This window comes from Phalacrocorax aristotelis, chromosome 4 (genome assembly GCF_949628215.1).
Source record: "Phalacrocorax aristotelis chromosome 4, bGulAri2.1, whole genome shotgun sequence".
In the NCBI taxonomy this organism is placed as follows: Eukaryota; Metazoa; Chordata; class Aves; order Suliformes; family Phalacrocoracidae; genus Phalacrocorax; species Phalacrocorax aristotelis.
This window is the reverse complement of record NC_134279.1, coordinates 81,830,661-81,848,774: the sequence shown is the minus strand read 5'-3', so window position 1 is coordinate 81,848,774 and position 18,114 is coordinate 81,830,661. Positions and strand designations below refer to the sequence as shown.

Here is an 18,114-nt window from a genome sequence, read left to right as displayed (position 1 = left end):
ACACCTGGTGAGCGTACTTATGCCATCGCCTTAAGCTTTCTTTCCATTTGCCTTTGCAACTTTCTCCTATTAAACTCCATGTTCTACTTTTTTGTCCCCAACCTCTGCTTGAAACTTGTAGTCCTAGAAGAGGAATTCCTGTCAGAGCCATAGGCTTGCTTTTGAGGCACACAGGACTTGCCTCACATAACTGAGAATGAGTCTTTGTAGACCTGGGCGATGGCTTTCTCCCCTAGTTGAAGTTCAAAAGTGTGCACGAACTGGCTGCTTCTATCCTTAATGGATGGTGTGCCATGTTTTCTGCTTTCTCTGTGCCTATATGGATATTATTGGAAAGATGGGGTGTCACAGTAGTGCCAGCACACCATGGGCTCTCAGCTCAAGAAGTGAAGGCAAATATGTACCTTTTGGGCAACGTGATAACGCTGTCAGTGATGTAGGAGGGGATTGGAATGATTTGCTCCCAAATCTGTTTGCAGCCTTGAGTTCTTTGCTCCTACCGAAGCCGCCTCGCGGAGCTGACGTGCTGTTCCAGGTTTTTCCCATTGCCATTTTCACTCGGGAACTTCAGCGTTTATTAGCACAGATGCTCACCATATTACAGAAAGATGCTCAGTCTCGGTCCTTTTCAGATTCAATCAAGTCACTGCTTTCTGTCACGAGACTACTAGCGACAGCCTTAGATCTTTCCTCGTTTCGGTGCCTTTTCCTTCAAGAACTTAAGTAACATGGCTATCCCAATATTACGACAATTTGGGAGGACGCTTGGGAGGGGCTTCCCTCGCTCCACAGCCTTGCGTTAATGTGCCTTGCTTTGCCTTGAGAAGACTTACAGAAGAATAAATTGAAGTTGTTGAATCCAAACGTATTTCTTAAGGCACAATATTTTTATATTCCGCTGTCCAGAGAAGGTGCTGTTGTCACGGTATTGATGTACAGCAGAAGATAAATAATATCTGACATTTAATTGCTTAGGATAAGCTGACAATAGTTAGGGGAAAATCTTTAGCATTATTGTTTTTGTAGTTACACAAAGAGAGTATTGAGGATAAATAATGATGTACAAGGCAAATAGTGACTTTCGCATAGCGGAATTTGGTTTTGTTCTAATTGAAAAGATTTGAAAGGAAGAAGGTTGCAGAGTGACGTATATAGTTATTTTGCGATAGAGGGCTGTGGGCACGGGTTCGCTCAGTGAACTAGGGAATAACTAAGGAAATAGAATGATGAAATTTTGGTTTTGGGCTTTGTGAAAACTGGCTGTCTCTGCCCCAGTGGAGCAATTTGCCTTTTCCTTTTTTTGGGAATTTCGTGCAGTTCAATGTTTTGGTAACTCTTGGGATGGAGAGTTTCAAGTAGGTGGTATAAAGACTATTATGTAACACTTCAATGAGCGGGATATTTTCTTAGGTGTCAAGTGAAAATGAACTTGATCTTGTTCCCTTTCACCTACGCTGCAAGACAGTTTGCTGTGCTCTAATTTGGGCTCTACTGAGGCTGCAGCTATGTAGTCTGGCAAGATTAGGTGAAAAAAGGTGCTGTCACACAGGCGCTCCTCTTCCCTCTCTGTCACTTGTGACTTACTGTAGCAAGGTACACATTCACGGCTAAAATACATCAAAACATTTCGACCTTCTCCTTAGTATGCTATTACAACTGCTGCGCTATGGATTTTTGTAGGATGAACTTAACTGGGTCAATCAGTCGTGGCAATTAAACTCTCTGTGATTAATCACTTGTGGAAAATTTACATGTGTATCAAGTTGTTCTTGATACAATTCACTGACTTCCATCTTCAAGGAAGCCGGTTTAGTTTGGATTAGTTAATACTCTTTTTGACTCGTTCTTCTGTTACAAAAGAATTAACATCTCTGATTTCTTTCTTTCCCCATTGACACGTTCTCTGTGAAGTGTGATATTCTGTGAGATTTGACAGAAGTGTACTTGAAGCGTTGTATTTTGCATTTTTCTTCCTTGACCGCTCAGTAGAAGGCACACACCTGTGCCATGGCTTGGATTTTGTGAGCACTGGAAGCATCAACAGTGAACACCTTGTATATGTAAACTATTAAACCTCTGAACGCCTGTGTAATTATGTATGGCTTTGTCTCCATTCTGCTTGCTCTGAATTAAAGCCACAGAATATTTACAATAAGTCAAATGTAATCATAGTCATGATTCCTGCCCTTGACAGTGAGATCCGGTAAAGATCGAATGGTTGTGCCGTGGATCCTGTCTAGATGCTCTGCAGTCCATTTGAGTAAAGATTTGGGATGTTAACTATGACAAAATTCTTCAAGAACATAGATTTTGTCCGTGAAAAGAGGAGGCAGTTGTCACATGATGCTGAAATATTGACATACATCTTTTTTCTTCCAAATTCTAGGCAAATTGTACTTCTTTTCAGACGGCATTCTCTTTTCTGATCCCCGCCATGGCAGCATTTCCATTTCAAAGAACCATATGAGTTCCATTTCTTTCTATGATGGGGTGAGTATTTTGTTTGTTCCTACTGTCATGAACTTCTTAATCAGTTTTTAACAGTACTCCTGCAGGGTACTAGTGCAAAGTTTCAATTTCAGTTGCAGTTTTACACGCGTGTGTAAAACTAATAACCTACACTTTTGGTATTGGTTAGCTTAATCAATTACTGGTTAGCTAAACTGTAGGGAGGAGAGAATTTTGTGGTAGACTGAGTTATCAATGCGGTCTTACCAGTGTGGAAAATTGCTTTTTATTAAAAGAAGAATTCCGGAACATAGCGTTCATAAAACATCTAGCAGTCTTAAGTGACGGATAGAGAAAAGTTCAAGGCATTGTGAAGTCATATGGTGTATTGGAGGGTGAAATGCTTCCTTCTCTTCAAAATATATTTAACCTTCAGTCAAATGTTCACGGCAGTGCACTACTTCTTCTCCGGAGAGGTCACGAGCAGTGTCTGTCTGCTGTCGCCGAGCGTTGTGTAACTGACAGGGTGAAGGGAATGGCTGGTTCATGTTTCCCAAGCTGAGGAGTGAGGAGGAGAGGCATGTTGCGTGTAATTACACGTATTCTGAGTAACTGCAGTAAAAGACACAGTGTTAGGCGTAGGCTTTTGCCATTCCTGTGATCAACTTGTATCGCTTCACTTGGCCAACTTGCCACGCTAATAGTTTGGTGTTCTGGCTTAGTGGGAATCGAGAGTTAGGTTAATGATGGCAACCCAGCTTTTTTCCCCCCTTCTTCAAGGCAGGCATGCTGGGTTAACTGTCACTTTTTCAGAATGGAAAAGAGATTAGAAAACAATAACCAACCAAAATAAACACTGGAAAAAAAAAAAACCTGTTTCCTTCAGTTTCTATTTTCTCCAGGTACAGTATTACACATTTGTTTAATGACCTCCAGAAAGCATTGTGTTGCTATGATTTCATCATATAATGGAGGAAACCAGTAAAACACAATAAAAGTGTGTGATTCAATTGAGATGAAAACACAAAAGTGAAGAGAATCTTACCTTAGCTGCCTTTTCTTGTGTATCATATCGATTGCCCCGTGGTAGTTTAAGAAGCTGTTTTAACACCGACCTTCCTTCTATTGTTTGACTCAAGACACTCACTTTCATAAAACTAGCTATTTATGGGACCTGGCTATCATTCTTGAACTGATGCCAGATTTTTGTGTAAAGCTAAACCTTGACAGAGAGCATTTTATTGTTCAACTGACTTGGCATAATACAAGGGTGGAGAGCTTAAAATGTTAAGAAGTGACAGGAGAAGAAGGGTAATTGTTAGCATGCTTTTTCCTACAGTTATTGCAACAACAATATCGATTGAAAAAAAAAAAAGGATAATTTGATGCTGGGGTTAAAATAAAAGATACACAGACTTAAAATGACGCAAAGTACAGTTTCTTAGCAGCTCTATCACAATGCCTGTAGATGCTTCTCTTTTTACCTTGAAAATGTCTGCACTTCTGCCTTCAACATGTGTTGCAGGCTCCTTTATTCTGAGAATCAGGGTGCCTAGCTGCCACCTAAGCTCTTGAAGTCCTTGAGGCTCATAAACATCAAGTGCATGGAGGACAGGGTAGATTCCTCACGAATTGGTACCGTGAAGGTCTAAAGCAGAAACCATCCCAATCTCAGCAGCGTCAAACATAAATCTGCCATCTCATAAGGCATTCCAGCTTAGGCCCCACCTCGAATGCTGGGCTCAGGTTTGGGCCCCTCGGGACAAGAAGGGCCTGGAGGGGCTGGAGCGTGTCCAGAGAAGGGCAGCGGGGCTGGGGCAGGGTCTGGAGCACAAGTGTGCTGGGGGGCAGCTGAGGGAGCTGGGGGGGTTTAGCCTGGAGAAGAGGGGGCTGAGGGGAGCCCTTCTCGCTCTCTGCAGCTGCCTGAGAGGGGCTGGAGTGAGGGGGGGGCTGGTCTCTGCTCCCAAGTCACCAGCGACAGGACGAGAGGGAACGGCCTCAGGCTGCGTCAGGGGAGGTTTAGGTTGGAGATGAGGGAAAATGCCTTCCCTGCCAGAGCGGTCAGGCCCCGGCACAGGCTGCCCAGAGAGGTGGGGGAGTCACCGTCCCTGAGGAGGGTTCAAAAACGTGCAGACATGGCACGTGGGGACATGGTGATTTGAACCTGAAGGAATGGAATACCTATCTTCGAGGGATTTTTTTTCGTACTGCTGAATTGTGCTGTTTTTCTAATGCTTTGGTGTGAAAAGAGTTACAAGTCAAAGCTTGAGCATAAAACGCTTCAGGATCCTGCAAAGTTGTACACAAATGCCTGTCTTGATATCCAGAAAACCAAGGGTCAGTGTTGTTTTATTAGAGCAAATATTGAACAACCTGAGTTCAGGGCTTCTGAGGGAGAGTGATCTTGAGGGCTTCAGCTCCTGTTGGCAAAGACATAATTCAGGTGAAGAAGCAATAGATTTAGCAGAACTTGTGCTCATTAAAGAATCTGAGAAGAACAGGACACTTCTGACATGCAGGTGACCTACGCTTTAAATTGCAGGCCTGGTAGCTGTACTTCCTTGCAGCATGGTTCCTCTCAGGTCAGGAAAAAAAAAAGTTTGCAATAGCACCATGCCATCCTTCTTTTTAGCTGATACTTATTTCATTCTTCCAGGCTGTCTGTGCCAGAGGAGATGTGTGGGTATAGATGAAGACGGCTTTGTTGTGAAGCATTAGCAGAGGAAAGGGTTCAAGGTCTAGTTTTTAGTGGAGGGAAAAGAGTAGATACTAGAATGCAAGCTTTTCTTTTCAAGACAAGACAAAGCTTTGGTGCTTAAAACAACCTCGGATCCTTTTTTAAAGCTTATGAGATCTCTAATAGCTGCGAAGTAGAAACTGAGGAGTACTGCAAGTGGCTGCAGTTGATCCTTCTGCTCCATGCCTGTGCTAAGCAAGGTGATGAACGTTCAGATCTTTATACGTGCCTAGCTATGACTGCAGTAGTTCTCTTCTGATCTCTATTTAATGTATTAAGCCTTTTTTTCACTTTCAGTAATGGTTAATTATAATTTATCCTGTTTCTTCCTTTTCTAGGATTCAACCAGTATCGTTGCTGCTCTCTTTCTAGACATCAAAAGTTCCTTGCTTGCTCATCTGCCAATTGAATTCCATACCCGAGACAACTTTTTGATGATTGCACTTTTCCCCAAAACAAAGATTTATAAAGCTTTTTATTCACAGGTAAAGTAAAAAAATGTTTGGTTTGGATGGGGGGAAGGTGACACAATTAATCTTTGTTTCAGATGAGAGGCATGGGGTGAATTTATTGATGTCTTAACTAATTAATGTGGAAAGAAGGAGTTTTTCTCACCTTAGTTGAGCCACTAAAGCTTGTCACCTGATAAGTAAATACAGGAGAGGTTACAGTTCAAGGTGTTACTTGCATCAGTCTTCACAAGCAGAACCTTTTCCTATATCTTGGTGAATAGGTACAGTTTAGGAAGGAGAAGGGGCAGTTAATACTGAGGGAGCATCGAGTTAGGAAACACATTGAAGACCTTCTCCATGGAGCTGGGTGGGATTCACAGAGGACACTGAGAGAGAGGGCTGATGTGATTTTGAGGCTGCTTATCTTTTCTATAAAAATCAGGGTGTTGCAGTAGGAAGGACTGTTAGAGATAACTTGTTGAACAGTGGCAGATAACGTAACAAGGGGCAGTAACTATAGATTGCAGCTTTGAAGATTCAGACTGAATGTCAGTCGGAGGTTGGTGCAGTGCGTGGAACAAGTCACCCAGACAGTGAATCTCCACCTTTGTAGCTTTTGAAAACTGGGCTGGACAAAGTGATGGCTGAGCTGATCTGTGCTGCCAGCAATAGTCCTGCTTTGAGCAGGAGGTGGGTCTGGAGACCTCCAGAGGCTCTCTTCCAATCAGAAACTCTGATTCTGTGACTTACGGTGTCTACCTTGCACACTCATGGTTGTCCCAGGCCTCCCTAGTCCTTCACAGGAGCGTGATGACTCCTGATCTTAGTACCTTGCATGTGTGAAAGACTTTAACTTATGTACGCATTCCTAGTGATTGTGTTGCTCGTTAAGTTTAATGCTCACCATGTGCTTTCATTTTGTCTTCTGAAGCCAGTGAGTGCTCTAAAAGCTTGTTCTCTAGTAGTTGCATTTTAAATGTAGTACTGGTGTATAATTGGCTACAGCAATTGTATGTAGTGGCAGAGGTTCTATTGTGTTTTTTCTGTGGTTAGATACATTTGGATCGCAATCCTTAGGGAAGTTGTGTTAAAGTCTTTAAGTATCCCATATGGCTTCGTATTATTCTGTAGATTGGCTTCATGCATTGTAATGCAGAGGCTTTTAATAAACAAAATTGTATAACAATAGCACTTTTGAGGAAATGAGCCTGGAGATTTTAGGACTTCACAAGGGTTTTAGTATCTGATTATAACACTGGATTGGAAAAGACCACCTAGCTCAGTGAGTACAGTCCCTACTGGCAGTATTAATGTTACCATAAAATTTCTCCTCCTTTTATCTCAAGTGTTTGATTCCTCCCACTGTTCCACTGTGTGAATGGTTGGGAATATTTTGTTTGTTTGTGTTTGAGTTTTCAGCCTATTTTATTAGGTCTACTTTTGTATCTGTTTTCTTTCTACTGCTTTACCAGCAGACATCTCTAAGGTATTCAGATATTTCAGACTATTCTTAATGGCTTATTTGTCCCGCTAAAATAAAACCAGATCCTTTTTAATCTGTGCTTATAAAAAGTTCTCTTTTCCTCTGATCATTGTAATAGTTTTCTTTTGATCTGTGTTTTTGGCTGTAGATTTCCAGACTCTGTGTAGTATCTGAGATGAGGGTGTTTGTTTCTTGTACAGAGGCAAGAATAGTGCTCTCTTCTGAAAACGTTCAGGTGGTTTGCCTCGTCACTGCTGCCTTGAGTTAAGAGATGGTGCTCGTTTTTTGAGAAACTTCTTCAGGTCCTTTCTTTTTGCCGCCCACTGATATTTCAGCCGATTCTAGAAGTGTTTGTGCGCTCATTCTTGCACTCATACGTAACTTCCTCCTACTTTTTTTTCCTGTTTCTTCCATTCTTAGTTAGATCTGTTTTGCAGTGAAGCGTGTCAATGCTGTGTAGACTTTCTCCCAACTTAGTTCCCCAAAATGCTGTCAGTTCACTTCAGTCTGTGCCAAGTTCATTGCAAAGGCTGTCATGGGGCATTCCTTGAGCAGCTCTGCTGGTGAATGTCCCCCGCCTTCTGCTGCTTTTTCTCGGCGCTATTTATTCCGGTCCTCCCTTGAGTTAGCTTTTTGCCGCGCGGTTCTATACTGAGTTTCAGTTTCTGCAGTTTAAGAGTTTCTCATCTGGCACCATACCAGTTGTTTTGTTCGAGTTCAAGTAGATGTTTTTTTTGTCTTGAAGATGTTATCTCATGAACGAAAACTATTTGTGAGATCAAGTGTACCTGGTTGTGGAAGCCATGGAAACACATTATTGTATTTTGTTAGTATTTACCTTCAGGTATTTATTGATTTCCTCCAGACTTCTCTAAGCCTGCGTGCCATTGAAGTTGCACAGACATAGGAGTCATTTGACAGACCTGTAGTTACAACGATTTACTAAAATGGCAGTATTAGTTTTACTCTTCTACGGTCATATGGCATGATGCCTCGCTTACTGGACCTGCGCTTTAGTTATTCCAAGACTCCTTGAAACAGGGAATGGCAGTTACCCGTTCCTCCAGAACTGAGTGTATTAAATTCCCTGTAACTGAGGCAGTTACAAGTTTTTGAGCACACAGAACTGGAATCTGGTTTGCAGGTCCTGCAAAGACAGGATAGTACCTTTCATGTCCTTGTTTTAATTGGTACTGCGGGAAGATTTGCTTAGGCTTTGGGATGTATCGATTTCTCAGGTTTTCTTCACTGTCTCTAATGCCATAGCAGCTCTTTTTTAAAATGTTCCTTAAATTATACAGAAGGGACCGATTTATTTCCTTTGAGTGTTCTGTCTTGGTCTGACCTGCGTTTTTGCTTTATCCTTAGCCCTTTGCCTTCTAAAAGGATAATTTTCTGTTGACCTTCTTTAGATCCCTTGTAGGAGTTCTCCTTAGTCTCTCGTGTATTTTGAAGTGGTTATTTGTTTGGTTGCAGGGCTCCTTCTACACAAGCAATATTGTCTTTGTTAATATCAAAAGTTTATTTTATTTTGATGTTGTTTTTATCTCAGTACCCTTGTGTTTAGGATGCCGATGTGTTAGTGGAAAGCAGTCTTTTCCTCCCCCAGCTGTTTTGTCTTGCAGCAAATTATTGTGAAAAAGGACAATGGTTGTTGCCTTTACTTATTAAAAGAAGGGAAATACCGAACACTTCAACGAGTGTGTGATTCAGCTGAATCTGATTTCTAGGTTCAGAGTGCCATTCATATTAATGTGACTTGGCTAGAGCAGTAGGATGCGGGCCAGAACACTGTTCCCTAGAGAGAGGAAGGGCTCCCTTTTCTTTTGCGAAGGAACGGAGTTTTTCTTAAATTTCCAGAAAAGATTGCTGCAATCTCACTTTGCGAAAATTACAGTACTACTTAAAGGAGACTTACTTCGATGCAGTTCCTGCTGTACTGCAGTTGGACTATAAATACCTAGCATATGCTATAACTAAAAGATACCCAATGATTGTTACTGTTACTGTGGTGGGTAAATTTTTTCCTTAGGATTTTTTTTGCCGGCTATGAAGGTGGGGGAAAACTAGACCATTTCAGTAAACTAACTTCTTAAAGCAGTTCCAGTGTAGCCAAAGAGAAGCTTACAAAATCTGATTTGTGGAGTCTTCTTCCATATTTTGCATTCTTGCAGCAAAACCAGTATTGTGAAATATTTAATGGCTAGTTAAAATGCATGTATTTTTTTTTTTAGTCGAACAAAAACAATTCCTAAACAAATTCAAAACAAATTTTGCAAAATAATCACGCTTATGCATAGGCCTGATTTGTTCTAGGTGTTCTCTTCGTGGCAAAACCAGACAAACTCAGGATTATCTTTAAGGGTTGTCCAGGAAGAATTCCTCTCTGTGGAACAAAAGAGACTGTGAGTTCGTGCCGCTTACTCCAGTGTAATTATACATTAGCTCTGTGTGTGCTACAATCAGAAAAATGCCGTTACTCATTGAAGATTTTGATAATGATTTTAAAAGGAGTTGTTGCATCCTTAGTGCAACACTCGCTTTATTTTCTTTTGTACTACTTAATATGTAGCCATCAGGTTTAAAGAAGATAAATTTCTAGGTTTCTTTTGTAACTAACCAATTAATTAATTTGCTTGTTTTAGGCATTCCCGTGTTCAGAAGTTATTTAACGCCTTGTCTTTTCCTTCTGGGGAAAGATGCAGGGAGCTTAAAATATCTGCTGCCCTTCCCGAATTAGAGAGGTGAGAAATTACTTGTGTTTTCAAGGGATCAGTTTGGTCAGAAATAACACAAAGATATCTTGGTGTATGTAATACTTGTCTAAAAATTGCTTATTTAATAACTCTGTCTTCACACTGGATATTTTTATTCTGAGATGAATTATTTCCTCTCTGGGAAGCTGCTGTTTGACCTTTTAACAATCTTATTTTAGTAATTTGCCAACTATTTATATGAATGAAGTCTTTTGGTCTTGGTTGTAAGAAAATAAAACTTTTATTTTTGAAAGGTTTGTGCAACATTTTACTGTCAGCAGCGTCAGTCACCAGCCAATAATGAGAGCACATCTTCCCATTTTATTGCAACAGTCAGAAATCATTCCTGATAGCAAAGCAGAAAGTGATAAGGTAAGGAAGCAACCCAACGATACGTCCTGTCCAAGTAGAGAATATTTAGCAAATATTCAGGCTGTCATTAGTCCTGTTGCAGGCGATGCTGTAAAGTACAGATGTACGTTTAACCACCTCTGCCTCCTCCTCCAGTACCGCTGGTTCACGCTGAACTTGCTTCAAGTCTGTTCCTTAGAATGAACTGCTCTGCCCTGTTTTCCCGATTACGTTCCTTAACTTCTCATTTTCATTTAAACAATCTTTCGGAAGTGCCAACAGCCCTTCAGCTGGATAATACAGAGGTAGAAAATAAGGCATAGATCTTCAGATGAAGGGTTTTCTCTGGTGCCCTGAAAGAGTTATCCCTAAAGCAGCAGTAGCTTGTTTTTATGAATTGCTGAATAGCTGAATTGTTCTCAAGAACATAAAGGTCCTTTAAATAGCATAGAGGTAGCACATGATATTTAACATTTGCTGGTATTATCTGTAGAACACTCAGTTCTCTATAGGGGCAATAACAATTGTCAAACATAAGGAGCGCTTTAAATAGCGTTTCCAGGGAAAATATTTCTTCGTCGCTTTCTAGCATTTGAAATCTGCCATAAGCAAGATGGTCAGAGCAGTAGGAGTATAGGGTTCCTCGCTGAATGCTGCAATACTCACGCTTAAATAAAGTATTAATTAACATATAAATTAACTAATATAAAAATTAATTAGTAAATCTTTATTAATGTTTTAAAATTTGATTTTAGGGTTAAGTGTTTTTGTGTATGTCTAAAAACAAATAATCTTTCTGTAATGTTCATACCAAATTCTATAAAACATGCTAACTTAGTACCTGTAATTTTTCTCGGTTACTTCTCTCTATCTGTTATCACGAATACTCCTTTTTTGTGGGCATCCGAAAGCGATGCTGAGGACAGGATACAAATAGTCTGCAGACAACTATCTTCAAATATTGCAAAGAAACTGGAGGAGGTAATTAGTCTGTTAGTAACAGGATGATACGCAGTGTGACGGCTGGTTACCCAGTGACACGATAAGTTCAGCCCAGCACAGAGAGTTGTTGTGGTCGTGTTTCCTCCAGAGCTCCTTTGCTTACTTCTGTAGCACCCTCCGGTATAGTTCTACGCTATATAACTGTAAGCTTTGGAGATATTCTCTGACTTCTCATCAGTATTTCTTTGGTTGCTCCCTCTCTAAATACCACCAGAAATACACATAATGGAAACGGAGGTGCTTTATGCGGAAAAGCTGTTGGTAGGTTACAGCTGTTGTTCTGCACCCTCTTACGATCCTACTCAAAACGCAGCGTTCCTGGAATAAATCTTGTGTATAGGATGCTCGGTTCAGCATCAGAAGCCTAGAGTTGCTCTTTGTGTTTGGCAAGGGTGACACACACCATCGCTTTTTGAACCGTTTGCTCAAATACTGTCCTATGTATTTCGAGGTACCCTTTTCGTCATAGGAAACACGACCTGCTTGGTGTCTCTTGGAGTGTTTTGTCTGACTTTGCATCAATGCTTACGCTGCAGGCGAGATTTCAGCGTAAAGGTTTTGATAATAGTTTGCTGTATTTCTTACTTATCCTTTCACTGTGTTTAAGGTATGGAAACCAAGAGAAAACATGTCTTTCTGAAATGATGCATATCTGAGTAATTGCACAAACACAGTTACAGCTCTACACTCTTGCTGTTTCTGTGGTTAGTGTCACTTAATTTGGTGTTTGGACTTAAAATTTCATCAAGATAGAGCGCCTTACCTGTGTGCAATGGTTGCTGCTCGTTTCTAGTCTTCAAGTTGCCCCAATTCTTATCTCTTCCCTGTGTTTTAGGTGGTTATCACCATTATAACTGGCCTTCCAGGATGTCGTTGCAGCGATCTGTGCACTTTTCTTGTAACTTTTAACAAGGAGCACGGAAGGTTCGTACCATTCTGGGTTCATAGTCCAAAGCAGCGGTCGTACTAATCACCCAGGAACTGCTCAGCATGAAGGACAGTCAAACTGTCAGTGTTTCACTTCATTTCCTTTTTTTTTAATATACCAATTTCTAATTTGTATACTTGTGTTATAAGAATAAATTCAGTAAGTATTATCAGGCACCGTAACTAGTTCTGCACAGCACACTGTAGGGTAGGGTATATTACTTCAGTTCCGTTACTTCGGGTATCTCAATTAACTCTGTTATGCTGGGTAGATTTGCCCTTAGAGTTCAGACATTTAGACGAGCAAAACAGCACAGGAGACTTCTTTGGTGATCTTCCATACTAAGAATACCCCAGGTACCACTGCAGATCTAAGACGTGTATCTGGAACCATCACTGATGCTGCCTTAAGCAAGTATGGAAGTCGCCACAGCTTGAAGGAAACAGATGAAGAGCTTCCGTTTATTGCCTTGTGCTAGTCAGTCTAAAATGCGTTTTTCTTGGAGGAAAGGCTGTATTAACAGTCCCTCTACAGCACTGTTTTTACTCTGACCTGGTTTTTAGTCTACAATAGCAGGAGATATATTCAGGACATCTACTGTAGGGCAATAAGATAAATCTATTGTAGGAATTTGCCATTCTGTGTGTTGATATACCTTCAGAAAATAATAAAAAAAATTCTTATCGTTTTATATCTTACAGCCAAACACCTTGGCATTTCATCTTAGTAATATTTTTGGGCTTTTTTTTTTTTTTGTAAGACTTTTAACTCAGAGTCTTGATATTAGCAAGTTGATTCAGAACAATTTTGTGGTTCTGTTTTTAGGGCAGATATATAAGGTGACTTCTGAACGTTCTGGAATAATACATTTCATCATGTTTTACTGCAGGTGTCATCGTTACTTTTTACTTTTGCAGTGAAATATTTTCATGCCCAGAGTCTTTTGAGTTGGATTCATATAATTTTTGTTTACTGCATCACTAACAAAAATCAGAATTACTCCTAGGATGTGCTGCTTTGAAGAAGCTGTTGAACAATGTTATATTAAAAAACAACAACAAAAACCCGCAAAATCTTTTGGCAATAATGTAAAGAATGTGCTTATGCTGGAAATGCTAGAAAGCCAAGTAAATTCCTGTTTCCCATGTGGCTTGAGAAATGTGGAATCTTAAGGCTTGTCAAATTTATTTTTGGTCTGTTGGTTGAAAATAAAAAGAAAACACAAATATTATGTCATGGAATGTTAATTCTTTCCTTGTTTTCTGTTGTTTAGGTGGATAGTCTATCGGCAAACTATGGATAGTCCTGAATGCTTCAGTGCAACCCACTTCCAGCGTTACCTCTCCAGTGTCCTGGAGGCTCAGCAAAACCACAGCGTCCGTCAGTCTGCTTATGCTAAAAAGAACAAGCGTCTCTTAGTGGTCTTGCAAGGGTAAATGTTTGAAACTGTTTGAACTGTTGCACAGAATAAAGGATTTTCTGTTCCCTTCCTATTTTCAACGCATTTTTAAACCTCCCTGTCACTCTGAAGCAGCCACATTTCTGTGCTGAAGTGTGGTGCTCGTGAATTCTGTGTTACGTATGTACTAAACTCAGCTCTTCTGCAATCTGCTAATTTTATTTCTTGCTATTCCATTGGAAAAAAGGTGTCCATAGGCTTCCTTCAGTCATGTGGAAGGAAGGACTTCTTTATTTAGGAAGTTGGCTGTGAATTTGGGCTTCTCAAAAGAAGTTTTCTTGCCCTTTCCAGCTGCATCTGAGACTGTTGTTAAATGGCACTTTATTTATTGGTGCAGCTGTGTGTGGTTTCTTTTTGGGTTTTGTCCCCCTGGAGGACCTAGATAGAGAGGCATTTGCCCTTCAGAGGCTGGTGAGATTTCTTCATGTTGGTTATTGATCTTTAAAGACTGCTGGAGAACTGGCTGTCTGTCTTTAAAGCCATGGATTTAGGTAAGGGCAATAGAGCAGAGAGAGCTTGAGATTGTGGTGCAAGTTGTGCTCCAGAGCTGCAGGAGAATATTACTGAGTATTGTCTGCTATAACATTATCTCAATAATTAGGAGCGTTGCGTGCTGTAGTCCCTGTTAGTACACTAATTATTGCTACTTTTTCCCAATAGACCTGTATTTTGCTGATAACAAAACAAAAAACCCCATGGAATAAACGCACAACTCTTTACAGAATGCAGAAAAGCATCTTAGCTTAGTTCTCGCCCTACCTTTCATGTGTAATTTTCTTTGAAAGCTTGCTAAAACACTGAAATTGTTTTGATGAGAAAATGGGGGTGGAGCACCTCCCTATTTCTTTCAGAGGAAGATCTATTGTCTTCAAGGCAGCGCGTTTTGGTAAACTTTAATTTGAGTTCTTCAGAACAGAAATTAACTTTAGGAAGTGTGACATGGTGAGACATGAAGACTATAATTATATCTCTCAAGTGCTTACAGTACCTTAAACGTTTGAAAGATCAGTGAGTGCTAGAGACTCTTTAATAAATAAACTTGGTAGTTTCCAGAATTAAATGGTCTGTTCAGGTTGCAGTGTTTTTTCCTCCAAATAGAGGAGGGAAAAGCTATTGTGACTCCTAATGGATTCTTTTAAACAGCAAGCAAGTGTGATGCAGTAAGCATAAGAATCAATCTTTGCTTTTTCCCAAATATTTAGCATCTTTGTGTGCGTAGTTGCTTCTTTGTCTTTGCAGTTCCGTTAGTCCTTGCTTTGATTCTTTGGCTGTATTAGCTACAGAAAATGTGACACAAACATTCAAAGTTGATAAAAGATAGGAAGAAAGAGAGGCAATTTTGCATGTGTGCGAGTTGTTATCCAAATAAATATCTGTGCAATTTTGGCATAACATGGTATGTTTTGAGCCTTTGTACTTCGGAATGAACGGCTCTGTAAAGATCATGATCTCTTAAACTGCTATAGGAAAGCAGGCTGTCAAAAATACGCTGTTTACTCGATACAGCAGGAGATATCGAAGTAAGACTGATTAACATGTTCTCGATAAATGCCAGGGGTTTTTTTGTGGTATAAAGGTGAAGCCATTTCTGTTGGATGTTCCCATTTCATGTGCAGCACTTGAACTAGTATCATCTACAGTAAGTTTGCCGACTCTTTCTGAGTCATGAGGTAACATAAACTAGCTTGAGGCAAGTGCTACCCTAGTCTGGCTGGGATGGTTTTGCTTCCCAGGCTACCAAGTGCTCATCTGTTTCACGAAAGGCATAGATGCGGAGCGTAGCATTTTCGTCATTATGGTCCATTCTGATAGTGCTAAAAAGCAGGAGTTTTTTCCATGTTAGAATGAGATACTATTTTTCCCCCTTAAAGTTAGTAGGAGTGGTACAGAGTCCAGGGATGCACAAGGTAACTGATATTCTGGTAGCAGCGCTGGCTTCAGGGATGGTTAATTAGAGGTTTTCCATTCTTTTCTGAGTAGTTGAGTGTTGGCATAGACAGCTTTAAAGTAGTTGGAGTTCTCTAAATAATGCAGTAACTGACAGTGCAGTTTTGAGAGGTGGTTGTAACTGGCTGAGAAATATCTGGAATAAAAACTCAGGTTCAGCTGAACTTTGCTATCGTACAGAAGTGTAATACAGAGGTGCCTGGAGTACTGATAAATAAGGGACACATTAATTATAGAAGCACGTTTAAATTGGAATGCTGAGAAGGTAGGGGTGTTGCTTTTTAATTTAATATTTTATTTGAGTCATACTTAGTGCGTGACATGCTTTGCAGTAGCATAACATGCTTGTGTTTACATTATGCGCTTTGAGCTTCCTAAAAGCCGGAGTTTTCCGTTGTTCAGTGTGAGGTTTGTACTGCTTTTCTCTGTAGCTGTCAATTCATTTCTAATGATACTTGCAGTCTGCTTACTTTGTCTGGATTTGCCAATCTTTGAACTGCTTTATAACTATTTTAGTAGGCTTTTTTAGAAATCTAACCTTCTCGTGAGCAATTGATGTCTTACTCGACATTGAAATGTGTCATTCTGTTTCGCTGAAAGCATGTTTGATTTCATTTTCTTACAGGTACACTGATGTTATTGACGTCGTACAGGCTCTGCAAACTCATCCTGACCCAGATGTGAGGTCGTCTTTCATCATTGGAGCCGTTAATACTTGTGTAGAGCCGCTGAGTTGCTATATGGAACACAGGTATACTTCAAAATATTTTTACTAGTTTGAAAACAGATACGTAAGTTTGAGATCACTTTGATAGCAATTAGAGATATATGACGGTTAAATGTCATTGAACTGTCTTAAATCTCATAAAACTGCTAGGTGATCTATCTCTGATGAACTTTGAAGCTCTCTTTGGTTTATAAGGATGATCCCTGGTTTCCACTAAGTGTACAGCTATATATAATAAAAGTTTAGCTTGCGGAAGAATGAACAAAGATTCATTATCATACTGCTTAAATACATATACTCTGGCTAAGGGCTTCGTAAAATCCGGACAGTCAGCTGTCCTCTCGTGTGCTTTTTAAATCATCTGTTTTCTTACGATCTTCTTGCAAAAAAGACTGAAAATTGAGACGTGCATCTCAGTTTGGGTTATTGATTGTGTCGCTACTTTTGGATATTAAGTGAAGACTTTACAGATTTAAAATACAGAACTTATGGGAAGCAGTCCCAAATTTAGTGGAAGAGAATGACAAAGCACGGAAGCAGAAGCCTTGCAAGTATTAAAATCTGATATCCTGGGTTACTGCAGAGGCAGGGTGGGGAGGAAACGGTAGCAAAGCCAAGTCGCTGATGTCTTTAAATAGTGTGGTATGGTTACTGTTTCATAGTATAGCTATGTGCTCCACGCTGCAAACATGGAACTAATTTTATTGGCCTGCCTGTAAAGTTATGATCCTTAAATTTTGCAATTGTGCCTTGCAGCTGATATGATAAAAGTTAAAGCAGTTACAATTTTCAGAGTTGTTAGCATTGCTGCTATTTGCGATAAAACTCTGCATGACAGCTTAGAGGCGAACTGCCCAATCACTTTATAAAAGTGCATTCCGTAAACCTCCTAGCTATTTTTAAAACACTAACCAATATGCTTCTTGGGCTTTGCACTAGTCAATAAATAGGCATTACCTTACTGCTTCTTTCTGTCTCCATGACAAAGGTTGTAAATGAATAATAAAGACTACATAAAATATTGTTGAGTTGATGCTGGAGTGCTGTTTCAACTTGTTCTTTCCATAATTAGAGGAAAGCAAAGTTCCATTCCTAGGTCGTTGTTGGTTTGGTTTTTTTTTTTAAACTTACCAACGTGTTACTGGTCATGGTACCGAGTAGTATTTATAGCAGCAGTGGCCTGCAGTCCTCTGACTAACATTGTTTGTCTCGTGAAGTGTAGTAGCAATTGAAGGAAGAGGCTTAGCCTATGCTGTGGACTATTTGTGTCTCGCTTTGAAGTTTCTTCTGAAAGGAACTTTCCAAGTAGCCACGTACTGCCAATGACAAGTCTTTCAGTGGGGAAGCTTTGGCGGTTTCACTGTGAGAATCGAGAGGAGTGATTTTAACGTCTGACTTGAAACTTTTGCAGTCAAGAAAATCAGGACCATTTCTTTACTGTAGAGATCTAACTCTTTCATGAGCCTAGGGTGAAGCTCTTCCCTGTGTTGAATAGCAAGCCAGGGCAGGGGAGGGGTGGTTGAAGTTGATAAAGTACTGTTTCTGGAGTTTTTGCGTGTGTGATAAAGCTCATAAAAATAATTGTCGCTTGACTGACACAGTACCAGAAATTGGTACGGTATGTACAGAAAACATTAAGTGCGTAGAATCTTTCCAGGAAGAGTTCCCACCATGTGTGCAAGGCACAATTCTTTAGGGCAAGCTTAAAGTTCCTATTGTTTAAATAGGAATTAAAGTAATGTTGAAGCCTTTCTGACTTCCTAGAATACTGAATAGATTGCGTGGTGGGAATTAGCTCTTAAATCCATTAAAGAATTAAAACCA

The 18,114-nt window shown here is 40.1% G+C and overlaps 1 protein-coding gene across 3 annotated transcripts in view; it reads left to right on the top strand.

The window, feature by feature from the left end:
• Positions 1–18,114, top strand: part of DNAAF9 (dynein axonemal assembly factor 9) — a 74,473-nt gene that overhangs the window by 40,570 nt on the left and 15,789 nt on the right. For all 3 annotated transcript variants that reach the window (XM_075092234.1, XM_075092235.1, XM_075092236.1), the window contains 8 exons: positions 2,387–2,490; positions 5,524–5,670; positions 9,437–9,525; positions 9,766–9,864; positions 10,131–10,248; positions 12,065–12,153; positions 13,431–13,589; positions 16,189–16,314. In XM_075092234.1, the coding sequence (XP_074948335.1) occupies positions 2,387–2,490; positions 5,524–5,670; positions 9,437–9,525; positions 9,766–9,864; positions 10,131–10,248; positions 12,065–12,153; positions 13,431–13,589; positions 16,189–16,314 (931 nt within the window). The remainder of the gene's footprint in view (positions 1–2,386; positions 2,491–5,523; positions 5,671–9,436; positions 9,526–9,765; positions 9,865–10,130; positions 10,249–12,064; positions 12,154–13,430; positions 13,590–16,188; positions 16,315–18,114) is intronic.